This window comes from Mercenaria mercenaria, chromosome 11 (genome assembly GCF_021730395.1).
Source record: "Mercenaria mercenaria strain notata chromosome 11, MADL_Memer_1, whole genome shotgun sequence".
NCBI lineage: Eukaryota > Metazoa > Mollusca > Bivalvia > Venerida > Veneridae > Mercenaria > Mercenaria mercenaria.
Window position 1 is genome coordinate 56667842 of NC_069371.1, and position 18327 is coordinate 56686168.

The 18327-nt window shown below is 38.3% G+C and overlaps 1 protein-coding gene across 2 annotated transcripts in view; it reads left to right on the forward strand.

Annotated features, from left to right (window-relative positions):
• Window positions 1-18327, forward strand: part of LOC123532336 (uncharacterized) — a 316884-nt gene that overhangs the window by 217190 nt on the left and 81367 nt on the right. For both annotated transcript variants that reach the window (XM_053517493.1, XM_045313748.2), the window contains exons 13-14: window positions 2867-3059; window positions 13686-13817. In XM_053517493.1, coding sequence (XP_053373468.1) covers window positions 2867-3059; window positions 13686-13817 — 325 coding nt within the window. The remainder of the gene's footprint in view (window positions 1-2866; window positions 3060-13685; window positions 13818-18327) is intronic.

Here is an 18327-nt window from a genome sequence, read left to right on the forward strand (position 1 = left end):
ACTCTTTGTGTTTATGATGTTTGTTATCAATGACAAGAGCTCATCAAGACATTTCTTCAAAAGCCATGTTGGTAAAGGGTCAAGTTCACAGGATTTGTTTTGAGATTTTTGTATGATTTGTTTTACCTCTTCTGTCACTGCAGGAGCTAAATTAATAAGACAGTTTGCTACTTCCTGGTGTTCTGAACAATGCAAGTCTGCTGAATCACAATCAGTTTGGCTATGCAAAATAATATCATTCCTAATGTTTTCAATTTTCTCCATGAAAAAGTCAATAAACTTCTGTGCAAGTTCCTTTGAGGATGAGTTGGGGGGATGGGCAGCATCATGATTGTCTCCTAGTAGATGTTTGGTTATCTTGGCCAAACTTTGACATTCCATATTGTCTTAATTCTATATTTACCCTCTTTTGTACCTCTGTATTTCAGAATACCTAACTGTTTTTAACTAGGTTTTTGTAGAAAACAGTTATTAGATTGGGGTATGTCGTCGTGCGGCGGGCGTCAAACTTTGTTTCTGCACAATAACTTTAGTTTGGAAAAAGTTATAGACACAAAACTTGGCCTGTAGATAGATGATAAGGAGATGAAGCTTGGGATTGCATTTGGGGTCGTTTTAGTCAAGGTCAAGGTCGCTGTTGCTAAAAATAGAAAAATTTGTTTCCGCACAATAACTTCAGTTTTCATTGATGTATTGAAATTAAACTTGGCCTATAGGTAGCTTATAGAAAAACCAAGGTTGGGATTGTATATAGGGTCATTGGGTCAAGTTCAAGGTCAGGATAACTTATTTAATTTTCACACTTAGAAAATTCCACTGTGGCGCAGTGGTCTAGAGTGTTGGGCCAAAAGCTACTTTTTAGTCAATGGGACGGAAGGGCGTCGGTTCAAATCTCCTGTTGAGATAAAAAAAAATAATATTTTTTTCTTTTTTTTTTTCAGTTTTTTGTTTTTTGGTCAAGGTCACAGTTACTAAAAAAATTTTCTCTAAAAATAGATTTTTTCTTAGTGTGACCATCAAAAAGGTGGTTTCTGCTTTATAATTTTAGTTTGGACTTAGTTACTGCCACCAAACTTTGTGTACAGCAAGCTTATCTAAAAAATTAGCTTTGAATGATATTTGGGGTCACTGTTACTAAAAATAGAATAATGGTTTTCACTCAATATCTTTAGTTTGGGTACACTTATTGTCAGTATAATTGGTGTGTAGGTAGCTTTTATCAAACACAAAAGTTTGGGAATGTATTTGAGGTCGCTCAGATCAGGGTCAAGGTCAGTGTAGCTAAAAATAGAAAAATGGGGTCATATTTGAAATGAAAAAAAGTAGCCCACCCGCTTAGCTCAGTAGGTAGAGTGTTGGTCTACGGATCGCGGGGTCGTGAGTTCGATCTCCGGGCGGGGCGTATGTTCTCCGTAACTATTTGATAAACGACATTGTGTCTGAAATCATTAGTCCTTCACTACTGATTCATTTTGGGAAGTTGGCAGTTACTTGTGGAGAACAGGTTTGTTCTGGTACAGAATCCAGGAACACTGGTAAGGTTAACTGCCTGGCGTTACATGACTGAAATACTGTTGAGAAACAAACAAACAAAGATTTTTATGCTTTGGAATGGAAGGGTGTCAGTTTAAAACTCACTGAGATCCAAATTTTTTTTTTTGTGACAGGAAGGTCATTTTAATGCCATGCCATTGGGTAACTAAAAATAGAAAAATATGGTCGTAGTTGTAATAAAAAATTTACGTTTAATAGAATATGACCATTATTTTTAAAGAACCTGTTGGCATGATGCAATTGAAAACCTGGTTTTCGTGGAATTTCCACATTTCTTTATTATAGTTAGAAGAGTAAAATATGGCCGAGATTTCCTCCGTGCATACTTTCCAATATCAAGTAGTTCATGCCTATTGTATTGATGTTTGACACGAATAGCTACAAGTGATAATTGGTCAGTCATTGTGTGTGAAGAGAAATCGATTAAAAAATTCAACGTAATTCTGAAAAAAGGCACAAATAAATTGAAATATTTCACAATATTTCACAAAACTATTTAATCAGTCTCCTCATATTCAACTAATACACACTCAAAACAACTTCCACATATATATGTATAGTAATTCTCGAGAAATAATAAAATCAATATCAACGAAATGAAATGCAGCCTACACTTGGCGCAATAACGTAAAGGTTACGCAACTCTATATACATTGAAATTATCTATTTTGGAAGGTTGATATATACATTAATCCCCTGTGTTGTGAACAAATCAGTTGTTTATGATTACCTTATTTATATCCGATTATGGTGGCACAGGGGCCTCTGTGGCCATGTGGTTAATGTGGCTGACTTCAAATCACTTGCCCCTCACCGATGTGGGTTTGAACCTCACTTTGGGTGTTGACTCCTTCATGTGGGGAAGCTGGCTTATGGAAGGGCAATGGTTCTACCCAGGTGCCCGCTTATGATGAAATAATGCATGGAGTGGCACCTGGGGTCTTCCAATACCATCAAAGCTGGAAAGTTGCCATATGATCTATAATTGTGTTGGTGCGATGTTAAACCCAACAAAATTTTATTAAAAATATGGTGGCGCAGTTTTCAAAACATGTGAAAAAAAAAAAGAGGACAATCAGAAACGCAATAAGTATACTCTATAGAAAAAAAAAACTTCCACAAAAATATCATTTCGTGTTTTATGAAAATGCGCAAAATTAAAAAAACATAAACGAGCCCATTTGGGAAAAATAGGGAAAAAAGAGAACTAGTGAATTCAAAGCCTTATATAGTACATCAAAGAATATAAGAATTTTTCAAACAGTACATTGTGAAATTAATGTGTAAAAAATCAATATTCTTAATCTTGCAGAAGAAGCATAACCCAGAAATTTATGACATCATAAATGTGATTGCCCTGAAGAAACAGCAAGTTGAAAGAGCAAATTATGAGGCAAGATTAGAGGAAGACAGGATAGGTCGGGGATCTGTTAGAGTCATGTTGATGTTAAATCCTGAAGACAATAATGGGAAAGTTGTGTACAATGACCCTTTACCTGTCAAAGGTAGGTGTGTAAGAATGATCCTACAGTCTGAATGATATGTCTTTTAATTTAACACACTTTCAAGAGGGCCAGTAATTATTTTGGATTATTTGAAATGTAGAAATGTTAAATAATTGATATAATTTATAATAACAAATATTTACATCAAATGTCATGCTTGTTGCATGACAGGTAATGCATGACGCTATACACAGATGCTGTTGTAAATAGAGGTTAGTGCAGTTAATTTATAGATGTTTATGTTTATTTCATTTAATATTTCATAAATGAATTACAAGCCCTCCTGATGTTCAGAGATGTAATTGATTTACACACTGATTTTGAGCACTATTTCCCAAATCGCTCCGGAAATTTTTCAAGGTGGTATGGCTTATAGCACTCAAAACAAAGATTCACTCCACATCCATCACAGCCATACTGTGTTTCGTGTCACTTTCCATTTTTCCAACACACCTTACAAGTGCTCAAGGTGAGCTTTTGTGATCGCCTCTGTGTCAACATTTAGCATAAAATAGAAAGGACCTCAGACATTTTCCTATTAAGATTGCCTATCCGATTAAGGAAAAATTGACATAGGGATAGATTTCTGAAATTGCATAGTTACGATAGTTGAAGACCATTTCTTGATAAATGCGACTTCATTTTACAAGTTTATGAACAAAAAAGACGCCTTTGTAGACATTTCTCATTCTCTTTTCTATTAAAATATGAACGTAAATCATTTTTACATTTTAAACATCTTTCCCCCCAGTAATGCAACAAAATAGTTCACATGCCTTTGTAAATAATTATTATATACGTATGCTGCAAAATATGGCACTTGGTCACAGGTGGGAAAGTGTTTAAAATTGAAAAAAAAACGTACAGGATGTCAGCAAATAAATTTTTACATAAATATTTGACACTTATTGCATGTGTTTCCTAAACCTTACATATCTACAGCTTTATTCATTTTTATGCCCCCGAAGGGAGGCATATAGTTTTTGAACCGTCTGTCTGTCAGTCTGTCGGTCTGTCCGCAATTTTCGTGTCCGGTCCATATCTTTGTCATCGATGGATGGATTTTCAAATAACTTGGCATGAATGTGTACCACAGTAAGACGACATGCAATGCGCAAGACCCAGGTCCGTAGCTCAAAGGTCAAGGTCACACTTAGAAGTTAAAGGATAGTGCATTGATGGGCGTGTCCGGTCCATATCTTTGTCATCGATGGATGGATTTTCAAATAACTTGGCATGAATGTGTACCACAGTAAGACGACGTGCAGTACGCAAGACCCAGGTCCGTAGCTCAAAGGTCAAGGTCACACTTAGATGTTAAAGGATAGTGCATTGATGGGCGTGTCCGGTCCATATCTTTGTCATCGATGGATGGATTTTCAAATAACTTAGCATTAATGTGTACCACAGTAAGACGACGTGTCCTGCGCAAGACCCAGGTTCGTAGCTCAAAGGTCAAGGTCACACTTAGATGTTAAAGGATAGTGCATTGATGGGCTTGTCCGGTCCATATCTTTGTCATCGATGGATGGATTTTCAAATAACTTGGCATGAATGTGTACCACAGTAAGACGACGTGTCACACGCAAGACCCAGGTCCGTAGCTCAAAGGTCAAGGTCACACTTAGACGTTAAAGATCATTTTTCATGATAGTGCATTGATGGGCATGTCCGGTCCATATCTTTGTCATTCATGTATGGATTTTAAAATAACTATGCATGAATGTGTGACACAGTAAGACGATGTGTCGCGCGCAAGACCCAGCTCCGTAGGTCAAAGGTCCTAAACTCTAACATCGGCCATAACTATTCATTCAAAGTGCCATTGGGGGCATGTGTCATCCTACGGAGACAGCTCTTGTTGTAAATATTTCAAGCACAGAAAACACTATTGCTAAACTAAATAAATAGCAGACATAGAAAGTCAAGCTAGAAAGCAGACAGATCGTTATAAGTATACCTTATGAATTTTTCAATCAGATCTGTTACCTCTTGACAGTGTAAGTCCCCCAGGAGACATATTGTTTTTGCCCTGTCCGTCCGTACGTTACACTTCATTTCCGAGCAATAACTGGAGAACCATTTGACCTAGAACCTTCAAACTTCATAGGGTTGTAGGGCTGCTGGAGTAGACGACCCCTATTGTTTTTGGAGTCACTCCATCAAAGGTCAAGGTCCCAGGGGCCTGAACATTGAAAACCAGTTCCGATCAATAACTAGAGAATCACTTGACCCAGAATATTGAAACTTCATAGGATGATTGGTCATGAAGAGTAGATGACCCCTATTGATTTTGGGGTCACTCCGTCAAAGGTCAAGGTAACAGGGGCCTGAACATTGAAAACCATTTCCGATCAATAACTAGAGAACCACTTGACCCAGAATGTTTAAACTTCATAGGATGATTGATCATGAAGAGTAGATGACCCCTATTGATTTTGGGGTCACTCCGTCAAAGGTCAAGGTCACAGGGGCCTGAACATTGAAAACCATTTCCAATCAATAACTAGAGAACCACCTGAGCCAGAATGTTGAAACTTCATAGGATGATTGTACATGCAAAGTAGATGACCCCTATCGATTTTGGGGTCACTCCATTAAAGGTCAAGGTCACAGGGGCCTGAACATTGAAAACCATTTCCGATTAGTAACTTGAGAACCACTTGACCCAGAATGTTGAAACTTAATAGGATGATTGATGATAAAGAGTAGATGACCCCTAACGATTTTGGGGTCACCCTGTGAAAGGTCCAATCACAGGGGCCCGAACATTGAAAACCATTTCCGGTCAGTAACTTGAGAACCACTTGACCCAGAATGATGAAACTTCGTAGGATGATTGGTCATGCAAAGTAGATGAACCCTAACACTTTTAGGGTCACTCTGTTAAAGGTCAAGGCCACAGGGGCCTGAACATGGAAAACCATTCTGTTAAAGGTCAAGGTTACAGGGGCCTGAACATTGATAACCAGTTCCGATCAATAACTTGAGAACCACTTGACCCAGAATGTTGAAACTTCATAGGATGATTGAACATGCAGAGTAGATGACCCCTATTGATTTTGGGGTCAGTCTATTAAAGGTCAAGGTCACAGTGGCCTGTTCATGTAAAATCATTTTTTGGAAATAACTTGAGAACCACTTGACCTACAATGTTGAAACTTAATAGGATGATTGGACATGCAGAGTAGATGACCCCGATTTATTTTGAGGTCACTTGATCAAAGGTCAAGGTCACAGGAGCCTGAACAGTGACTTGAGAACCACTAGGCCACGAGTGTTGAAATTTAGCGGGATGACTGGACATGCCAAGTAGATGATCCCTATTGCAGCCAACCATCAGTGTCTCTTTGACTTTCGCTCCTGACCCCTATTGACTTCTTGCCTATAGGACTTTGCATTGGGAGAGACATGCGCTTTTTTACAAAAGCATTTTCTAGTTCTTATTACATTTAATAGCTGATAAAATGTTCAAAGTTTATTACAGTCATTTCATATAATACAATGGTGTGATAAATTGTCCGCTATTCCCTATTGTTATCTAAACAAAATCTCCCGCAATTGTTTGTCCAAAAGATAAAGCATGATATAGACCATCACCTCAGGCAATACGCGCTTTGCTTGTTATACACATACAAAGTACATCAAGGAGATGCTCCCCGTAACCTGCTAAAAAACAAAGTTAAACAAAGTTATCAAGTTATATACATCCCTGCCAACTGCAAGTAAATCCAACCTCTGGACCTTAGCGTTGATTTTGTCTTTAAGCACTATTTTCTACATGAAATGTAATTTCGAGGATTTTAATTGTACTTTCCATAATATATATCGAAATAAATTGAAGTTCATTCAATAAACATCGTGTACAGGCGGTTAGTATATTCATTGCTGAACTTTTTCAGTCATAGAAACGACGGTGTCTACTTGTAGCAGTGAGCACAATGCCCAACTTTATAGTGCTGCCTTACTGGAATATCATGCCGTAGACACCGCCTCGGTAGCCTAGAGGTAGAGTGTCCGCTTCGAGTGCGGGAGGTCGTGGGTTTGATCCCCGGCCGCGTCATACCAAAGATGTAAAAAAAGGTACTAGTAGCTTCCTCGCTTGGTGCTCAGCATTAAGAGGATAGTGCTAGGACTGGTCAGCCTGGTGTCAGTATAATGTGACTGGGTGGGGTATCATGCCACGTGTCTACGGTTAAAAACGTTAAACCCGAACACACACACTGTAGACACGTGACATGATACCCCACCCAGTCACATTATACTGACACCGGGCTGACCAGTCCTAGCACTACCCTCTTAATGCTGAGCGCCAAGCGAGGAAGCTACTAGTACCATTTTTAGCTCGACTATACGAAGTATAAGGAGAGCTATCCTACTCGCCCCGGCGTCGGAGTCGGCGTCTTTCCGCGTCCCCACCTTGGTTAAAGTTTTGGTGCACTTTCTCTTTTTTCAACTTATCTCTGTAATTACTTGATGGATTTGATTCAAACTTGAAATACTTATTCCTCATCATCATCCACATCATCTGACAGAAGGGCCATAACTCTGGCACCAATATTTCATGAATTATCCCCCCTTTTCACTTAGATTTTCAGGTTAAAGTTTTGATGCACTTTCACTCTGTCTCTGTTATTACTGAATGGATTTGATTCAAACTTAAAATAGTTGTTCAACATCATATGACACAAGGTGCATAACTCTAGCACCATTTTTTCATGAATTATTCCCCCGTTTTACTTAGAATTTCAGGTTAAAGTTTTGGTGCACTTTCACTCTACCTCTGTTATTACTGAATGGATTTGATTCAAACTTGAAATAGTTGTTCAGCATCATCACCCACATCATATGACACAAGATGCATAACTCTGGCACAATTTTTCATGAATTATTCCCCTTTTTATTTAGAATTTCAGGTTAAAGTTTAATGCACTTTCACTCTATCTCTGTTATTACTGAATGGATCTGATTCAAACTTAACAATTGTTCAACATCATTACCCTTATTATATGACACAAGGTGCATAACTCTGGGACCAATTTTTCATGAATTATTTCCCCTTTTTACTTACAATTTTAGGTTAAAGTTTTGATGCACTTTCACTCTATCTCTGTTATTACTGAATGGATTTGATTCAAACTTAAAATAGTTGTTCAACATCATCACCCACACCATATGACGCAAGGTGCATAACTCTGGCACCAATTTTTCATTAATTATTCCCCCTTTTTACTTAAAATTTTAGGTTAAAGTTTTGATGCACTTTCACTCTGTCTCTGTTATTACTGAATGGATTTGATTCAAACTTAAAATAGTTGTTCAGCATCATCACCCACACTATATGACACAAGCTGCATAACTCTGGTACCATGCAATATTTAATGAATTATGCCCCTTTCTGCTTAGGATATACTTATATTGTGTTTTGATACATTTTATCTTTACCTCTCTTATTACTTTAAGTTGATATTTTTGACATAGACTCAGGCTATTGTGCAATATCTTCATCCACAATTGGAGTCTAATATTAAACACTCCAATGACAGCTCTAGATTCCTCAGATGTTCCCAGTTTCACTATCCAGCATCAAAATAGTCGAGCGCGCTGTCTCCTGTGACAGCTCTTGTAGCTCACCTGAGCACGAAGTGCTCAAGGTGAGCTTTTGTGATCGCCATGTCTGTCATCGTCCGTCCATCAGTTTGACTGTTAACACACTAGAGGTCACAATTTTGGCACATCGTCATCAGAATCATCGTCACGAGACATAGAAATATCCAGATCATTCACAGTTTCATTAAATCCCATCATAATTATTATCTTCCATTTCTGCATCGTCTGTATCCAAAAAATCAACGTCATGAAAGCTCGCCATGTTTACTATTTTTATGCCCTCTAAGGGAGGCATATTAGTTTTCAACTGCCCATCCGTTAGTTATTTCGTTCATCACAACGTTAACTTTTTGCATGAAGGCACTTTACTCGCGAACCACTGCACCCAGGACCTTCAAACTTCACGTGCTGTTAGTACTTATTGAGTACACAACACCTACTGACTTTGGGGTCACCAGGTCAAAGGTCAAGGTCACAGGGGCCAGTGTTGACTTTTTGCATGAAGGCACTTTACTTGTGAACCACTGCACCCGGGACCTTCAAACTTCACATGCTGATAGTACTTATTGAGTACACAATCCCTACTGACTGGGGTCACCAGGTCAAAGGTCAAGGTCACAGGGGCCAATGTTAACTTTTTGCATGAAGGCACTTTACTCGCGAACTACTGAACCCAGGACCTTCAAACTTCACGTGCTGATAGTACTTATTGAGTACACGACCCCTATTGACTTTGGGGTCACCAGGTCAAAGGTCAAGGCACGGCGGGGCATTTGTCACCATTAGTGACAGCTCTTGTTTTCTTTTGTTCGAAACTCACGCATTTACATCAGAATAAAACATATTATACTTGTCCAAACAGAATATTTTTTACAACATTGCGAAGTTTAAGCTTTGCTAAGTTTAAGCTTTTATCTGATTGGCTAAATATTTGGGGAAGCCTTTTTGTGTTTACAATTTTAAACCAATCTAATGTTTTTAACAAGGGGTTGATCACGCATAAATCTGGGATCCGACTTACGCTATATTGTTATCATCACGCATTTATAAGGGATCCGACTTGGAGTGCTTATCTCTTATCACGGATTTTCACAGGATTAGGCCTGAATGAGTTAAAGGGCCAAAATTTGCTATTTTGGTTTTTGCAGCCATAATTATAGAGACTTCATTATGCCCCCTTCGAAGAAGGTGGGGTATATTGTTTTGCAGATGTCGGTCTGTCGGTCGGTCGGTCGGAATGTAGACCAATCTGTTTCCGGATGATAACTTAAGAACGTTGGGCCTAGGATCATGAAAGTTGATAGGGAGGGTGATCTTCACCAGCAGATGACCCCTATTGATTTTGAGGTCTGTATGTCAAAGGTCAAGGTCACAGTGACCCTGAATAGTAAAACGGTCTCCGGATGATAACTCAAGAACACCTGGGCCTAGGATCATGAAAGTTGATAGGGAGGTTGGTCTTGACCAGCAGATGACCCCTATTGATTTTGAGGTCAGTATGTTAAAGGTCAAGGTCACAGTGACCCTGAACAGTTAAACGGTTTCCGGATGATAACTCAAGAACGCATAGGCCTAGGGTCACAAAAGTTGATAGGGAGGTTGGTCATGACTAACAGATGACCCCTATAGATTTTGAGGTCAATATGTCAAAGGTCAAGGTCACAGTGACCAGGAACAGAAAAATGGTTTCCGGGCAGTAACTCAAGAACGCTTGGGCCTAGAGTCAGGAAAATTGATAGTTAGGTTGGTCATGATCAGCAGATGACCCCTATTGATTTTGAGGTCATTAGGTCAAAGGTCAAGGTCACATTGGCCAAGAACAGTTAAACGGTTTCTGATCTTGTCCAAAACCACAGAGCCTAGGGCTTTGATATTTGGTATGAAGCATCATCTAGTGGTCCTCTGCCAAGATGATTCAAATTATTTCCCTGGGGTCTAATATGGCCCCGCCCCGGGGGTCACATGGTTTATATAGACTTATATAGGAAAAACTTTGAAAAACCTCTTGCTCAAAACCACAGGGCCTAGGGCTTTGATATTTTGTATATGACATCATCTAGTGGTCTTCTGCTAAGAGTGTTCAAATTATCCCCCTAGGGTCAAATATGGCCCCGCCCCGGGGGTCACATGGTTTACATAGACTTGTATAGGGAATTACTTTGAAAATCTTCTTGTCCAAACCACAAAGACTAGGGCTTTGATATTTGTAATGTAGCATCATCTAGTGATTCTCTATAGAGTTTGTTCAAATTATCCCCCTAGGGTCAAATATGGCCCCGCCCTGGGGTCACATGGTTCATATAGACCTATATAGGGAAAAGCTTTTAAAATCTTCTTGTCAATAACCTACAACATTTAAATTTTGACCACATGTATGGTTTAGAGTGGCAAGATGAACCTTGACATGAGTTGACCTTGATTTTGACCTAGTGACCTACTTTCACATTTCTGTAGCTACAGCCTTCAACTTTGGACCACATGCATAGTTTTGTGCACCGAAAAAAATTTTGACCTTGACATTGACCTAGTGACCTACTTTCACATTTTTGAAGGTACAGGCTTCAAATTTGGACCACATGCATAGTTTTGTGTTCCAAAATGAAATTTGACCTTGATTTTGACCTAGTGACCTACTTTCACATTTCTCAAGCTACAGCCTTCAAATTTGGACCACATGCATAGTTTTGTGTACCGAAAAAATTTTGACATTGACCTATTGACTTACTTTCACTTTCTTGAAGGTACAAGCTTCAAATTTGGACCACAGTCATGCATAGTTTTGTGTACCGAAATGAACTTTGATCTTGAGATTGACCTAGTGACCTACTTTCACATTTCTGATTGTACAGACTTAAGATTTGGACCGCATACATATTTTTGTGTTCTGAATTGAAATTTGACATTGATTTTTACCTAGTACCTACTTTCACATTTCTCAAGCTACAGCCTCCAAATTTGAAATGCATGCATATTTCTGTCTACAAAAATGAACTTTGACCTTGATATTGATCTAGTGACCTACTTTCACATTTCTCAAGCCACAGCTTTCAAATTTGGACCACATGCACATTATTTTGTACCGAAATGAAATTTGACCTTGAGCTAGTCATTCAAAAATGGCTCAGTGGATGGCACCAAGATCACTTTGTAATCTCTTGCTAGGTTAATAGGTTAAAGGTCAAGGTCAGATTAAACCAGAATGGTAGAACTTTTGTTTACAGTGAGCATGTAATTTCTGTTCCTTGTGCAATTACTAAATGCATCAAGGGGGGCATTTCGTGTTCGACGAGCTCTTGTTTATAGTTTGATTTGATACAAACTTGCAAAATATCTTTATTAATAACAACAATAGTTCTTGGATTCCAATGATAGATTCATCAGGTCCAGTCATAGGTTTTGGAGTTACGGCCCCTGATTGACCTCTGAAAGAGCCAAAATTTGGTAATTTTTACCTTCTGAACATGATAGAAGTGACATTTTACATTTGATTTTAACAACACTTACAGACAACTTGAGTTACAATAATATCTCAGTTCCTTTAAAAAAAAAAACACCTAGATTCCGTCACATGTTCTAGAGTTACTGCAAAATTTTCTGTATTGGCCCTTTTAGCCATATAAAGGTTTCATATATGCTTTGATTTGTTACAAACTTGCACAGAATGTTTATCTTGATAATCTCTAGGCCAAGTTAGAAACTGGGTCGTGTGGGGTCAGAAACTAGGTTGCCTGGTCAAATCAAATTAAAAGCTTGTTAACACCCTAGAGGCCACATTTATTATCCTATTTTCTTGAAACTTGGTCAGAGTATTTATCTTGATGATTCCTATGCCAAGTTCAAAACTGGGTCATGTGGGGTCAAAAACTAGGTCAGCTGCTCAAATCAAAGGAAAAGCTTGTTAACATTCTAGAAGCTACATTTATGACCCTATCTTCATGAAACTTCGTCAGAATGTTTATCTTGATGATTGCTAGGCCAGATTGGAAACTGGGTCATGTGGAGTCAAAAACTAGGTCAGCTGCTCAAATCAAAAGAAAAGCTTGTTAACACTGTAGAGTCCATATTTTTGACCCTGTCTTCATGAAACTTAGTCAGAATGTTTATCTTGATGATTCCTAGGTGAAGTTTGAAAATGGGTCTTGTGGGGTCATAAAATAGGTCACCACTTGGATCAAAAGAAAAATTTGTTAACACTGTAGAGGTCACATTTATGACACTTAGTCAGAATGTTTATCTTGATGATTCCAAGGCCAAGTTTAACAAGTAAGCGACTCGGAACAGTTGAACAGTTTCTGGATGATAATTTGAGAACGCTTGGGTCTATAAATTTTTGTACACAGATGTAACATGATAAAATACAGGTCAAGTTCGACTTTGAGGTTAGTAGGTCAAAGGTCAAGGTCACAATAACATGAAACAGTTAAACGGTTTCCGGATTATAACTTGAGAAGGCTTGGGCCTAGGATCATGAAAATTAATAGGGAGGTTAGTTATGACTAGCAGATGACCCCTATTGATTTTGAGGTCAGTAGGTCACAGGTCAAGGTCACAGTGACCTGGAACATTTAAACAGTTTTCGGACAATAACTTCAGAACGCTTGGGACTAGGATCACGAAACTTAATAGGGAGGTTGGTCATCACCAGCAGATGACCCGTATCGATTTTGAGTTCCAAAGGTCAGAGTGACCCGGAACATTTAAACCTTTTCAGGACAATAGCTTGAGAATGCTTGGGCCGAGGATCATGAAACTTCATAGGGAGGTTGATCATGACCAGCAGATGACCTCTTTTGATTTTGAGGTCAGTGGGTCAAAAGTCAAGCAAGTTCGGCTTTGACAATGGCTTCGTTCTGTGACAAGGCATATTGTGGGTGTATAATTCGTCACTACTTTGACAACTCTAGTAACTGTTGTTTTATGATGTTTGTCATGAAAAGGATGCATCCTTGCTTTTGTGAGGGAATCAGTTATCAATGAGGATTAGTAGATTTCTTTATTGTTGTTGTTTATGTATAGCACCCCTGCCTCTCAGGAAGAAGGAGATGGGTGAAGTGCCAGAGGCATATGATGATAGCTACCAGTCACAGTTTGAGTCGTTGTACAACGAGGCAATAGAATCTGGCACACTTTCTGATACAACACTTATTGGTAAAGTGACTTATTTCATGTTTTTGTAGTTCAAAGGTTACATTGAATTATATTTAATAATGTCAGTACCTCAAACAGTAATATTTTCAATATGATTTCATTTGTACAGAACTACATTCACTGACTAAGTAGAGCTATTCTACTCATGACGGCGTCAGCCTCAGTATTGGCTTCACACCTCAGTTAAGTTTTTCGTACCATCCACATTTTGACAAAACCTTTTGACATATATAGCTTTGAAACTTTCAACATTTGTGTATCATGACCATGTCTAGTTTTAGGCAAGAGTACATAACACCCATTAAAGATTTTGTCTGACTATCCATAGCCATATTATAAGCTTCTTTTAGTTCTTTTCTTCAAGTTTTTTGTACCAGTTCATAATATTTTGTGTAAATTGTGTGACATACGCCTTTTACACTTTTATCACTTGTTTATAACAACAGTCTCTACCTGTGGGTAAGAATATATAATCTGTCGAGTATTTTGACTGAATTATGGCCCTTTTTAGGACTTGGAAAAAGGTTCAGTTTTATATAATAGGCCTGTGTTTTGTCAAAACTAATTGCCATGTGGCTTTGAAACTTTGAACGCTTGTTTATTATCCCCCGCCGAAGGTGGAGGGATATAGTTTTGGCGTTGTCCATCTGTCCTTTCGTCCGTTCGTCCGGAGCCATATCTAGGAATTGGTTGGGAATAGTTAAATAAAACTTCATATACATATTTACAACTATGAGGTTATGCAGCCCGTCAAGTTTCAGTCTGATTGCCCAAGTAACACCAGAGTTATGGCCCTTAGAAGTTTCTAGTGTTAACTATGTAGTGTACTATAAATATGGCAATTTCTGCTTCATAACTTGTGATATATTTGACCTGGAACTATGAAACTTAAACTGAATTTAGATCACCATAATGTGGTAGGGCACACACAATTTTGTCAGGATCTCTTTTGTAACCAGAGTTATTGCCCTTTAATTGTTTAAAAATCCACATATTTGTACATAACAAACTAACCAATTAGTAGAGTTACATTAAACTTCTTTCTTTCTTTTCCATGTCGAATGAGAAATTCTGTGCGTATAAATGGGACATTTATTTACTATAATTATATGCTACTTGAGGATATGAAAAAAAAATTACAATGCTATGTCAGCTTCCCATTTCGTCGTGATTCTAAAAGAAAGTTGAAATTCTGAATCCCGGAAATAAACATGTAAACTGTGTGAGAAGCGCGCGGTCATGTTAATTACAATCAATGCAAAAGCGCAGGGTTTTTAAACATGTGGAATATAAATAAAAATATTAGAAAACAGTTTTAAAAATTGTTCAAATAGAAAATGGATGAAATAAACAATCTCAATATAGCTTTTCAATGCATCGAATCTTGGTTAGTTCCAATGTATGAATGGGATGATTACGAAAAATGGCTGCTTTTTTTTACAAAAATGGGCAAGCTTTTTAGCTCCACTATTTGAAGAATAGGGGGCTATTCTACTCGCCCCGGCTCGGCGTCAACGTTGGCGTGACCTTCTTGGTTAAAGTTTTTGGCAACCTTTATTTTTGTGCCTTCTCATGAGTGGTGGGGGCATATAGATTTGCTCTTGTCCGTGCGTCCGTCCCTCCGTCTGTCCTTCCGAGAATGTTGTGTCACGCCTAGCTCCAAAAATATTTGACATAGAGTCATAAAACTTTACAGGAAAGTCAGCATGTGTAGTTGTGCACTTGGGGTTTCGCGTCCGGATTCCTTCAGTCATGTAGGAGTTATGGCCCCTGACTTTGTAAATATTGGTTATTTTAGTGTTGTGTCGCACCTAGCTCCAAAAGTATTTGATGTAGAGTCACAAAACTGTACAGAAATTTTGGTCAGCATGTGTAGGTGTGCACCTGGGGTTTCGCATCTGGATTCATTCCATCATATAGGAGTTATGGCCCCTGACTTAGTAAAAAATTGGTCATTTTAATGTTGTGTCGCGCGAAGCTCCAAAAGTATTTGACCTAATGTCACTAAAGTTTACAGGAATGTTGGTCAGCATGTGCACCTGGGGTTACGCGTCCGGATTTATTCAGTTGTGTAGGAATTATGGCCTTTGTCATGTAGTGGGGACATCTGTGTCCCATGGACACATTTCTAGTTCACCATTGTTTTATTAAACATCTGTAACATGATGCTAAAAACAGATCCCTTAAAGATAACAATTAATATGCGCTAGAAGGAACCTTTTGGTGAGCTAAATCTTGTTTAATAGAAATGATCCTTCGGTGACCCTCCACTAAATCCTTTTAAATTGTTCTGTTTTTAGGGAGTTTAAGGGAGCGAGGCTAGGTTTCCCTCTATGCTATATGGAAAACTTTAAAAATGTTCTCCTTTCTGTCAAACATCTGGTTCTATTTCAATATAATTGGCTAAAGCATTTGTCAGTTGTACTTTATATACGCACGTCTCTGAAAGAGCCGGGCGTATTTTGTGAACACCCGTGGCGGCGGCGGGTGGGCAGTGCACATCCAAAGCATGTCTGCTCTCTGAGTCAAACAGTTTTCATCTGATCTTTATCAAACTTGCTGGCAATGTTTGTTTGCATAATATCTGGGCCAAGTTTGATAACCAGCCAAATCTCCCCTGGCATTCTTGGATTATGGCCCTTAAATTACTCAAAAAACTGATTTTTGCCTTCTCCGCTTTCTAAGTCGAACAGTTTTCATCCAATCTTCACCAAACTTGCTGACAATGTTTGTGAGCATATTATCTCGGCCAGGTTTGATAACCAGTCAAATTGCCCTAGACACTTCTTTCATTATGGCCCTTGAATTACTCGAAAAACAGTGAATTTAGCCTTGTCCTCTCCTTAAGTCGAACAGTTTTCATCTGATCTTCACCAAACTTGCTGACAATGTTTATGGGCATAATTTCTCGGCCTAGTTCGATAACCAGTCAAATTGCCCCAGGAACTCTTGGACTTTGTCCCTTGAATTAGGCCAAGTTCGATGAAGGGTGTATTTTGTGACAGTCTGGCACTCTTGTTGTAATGTTAAACAGATTGGTAGAGGTTTATATATCTGTCTAAGCCTTAATGTTTTAGTTTACCTGAACTGGTCATTTGTTCTTGGTCCGAGTCCATCATTCATCAATTTACATAAACATCTCTGAAAATACTAGTCAGAATAACATCAGACTGGATCTGTAGCATCCTGGAAGGTTCTCTCTCAAGTTTGTTCAAATGGTTTGGCTTTGCCCCGTTTTGGGCTGGTAAAGCTAAAATAGAAAAAACATTAAAGAAATCCTTCTCATGAACCGCCAGATGGATCTTCATCGAACTTGGTCTGTAAGCATTGTTAAAAGGTCCTCTCCCAACTTTGTTCCAATGGGGGAAAATTATCTCTTGAAGGGGCTGCTGTTGGTAAAAATATAAATACCCTTAACAACTTCTTCTCATGACTCACTTGATGGATCTTCAGCAAACTTGGTCTGTAGCATCATTTTAATGTCCTCTCTAAAACTTATAAAAATGAGAGAGATCCGTCCTTTTAGGGTCCATAAAAATTAGGATAGAAGTACCAAGTAACAACTTCTCCTCTTGAACTACTTGATGGATCTTCATTAAACTTGGTCTGTAGCATCATTATAAGGTCCTTTCCCAAATACTTCAAATTAGCAAATACTTCAAATTAGGGCCCCATGTGGTTCTTGGACGATCTGTGTATGAAAGGAATTGGAACCACTGCCTTACCCTTGCATGATCGTAAGAGGTGACTAATAGGGTCTTAACACTTGGTTTTGCTATAACTCTGTGATTCCAGCAGGTATGCAAATTTTGATTCCATACCTCATGCTTTTATTTCGATGTAAATGAGATATGAAACCAAAATTTGTAGTCCTGTTTCAAATAAGGCCCTTGTAGTGGTCACTAGAACAGAAATTTCTTTAAAGAAACCTTTTCATGAACTGCTTTATTGATTTTCATTTTACTTCAAGGTCTGTAACATTATTTTAAGATCATCTTTCACATTTGTTCAAAATTTGTTTCACCTTGTAGGGGTTGCAAATGCTTAAAATTGAAATATCTTTGAACAACTTTGTTTCATGAATTGTTTGATTGATCATGGTTGGAAATTTGTGAAATGGGATCCTTGGCCGCTTTGTTGGGTTGCTAGATCTAAATATAGGGGAAGAAAACCTTTAAATTACATCTTCTTATGAACTTGCTTGTTGCATGAAACTTGGTTTGTAGCATCCTTAAAAGGGCAGCCAGAGCAAAAAGTAGATTTCTTTTTAAACCACATATTCTAAAGAATCATTTGATGGATCTTCACTTCACTTGGTGTATTAAATACTTCGAAAGTCCTCTCATAAGTTTGTGTAATGGTTCCACTAAAACAAACCTTTCAGAAACGTCTAAAGCTTACAATATAAAATACTTAAGAAGACTTCTCATGAAGAACTAAATGAATCTTCTCCAGACTTGGTCTGTTACATGCTTGTAACGTCCTCCCTCAACCTTGTTCAAGTGGTTCA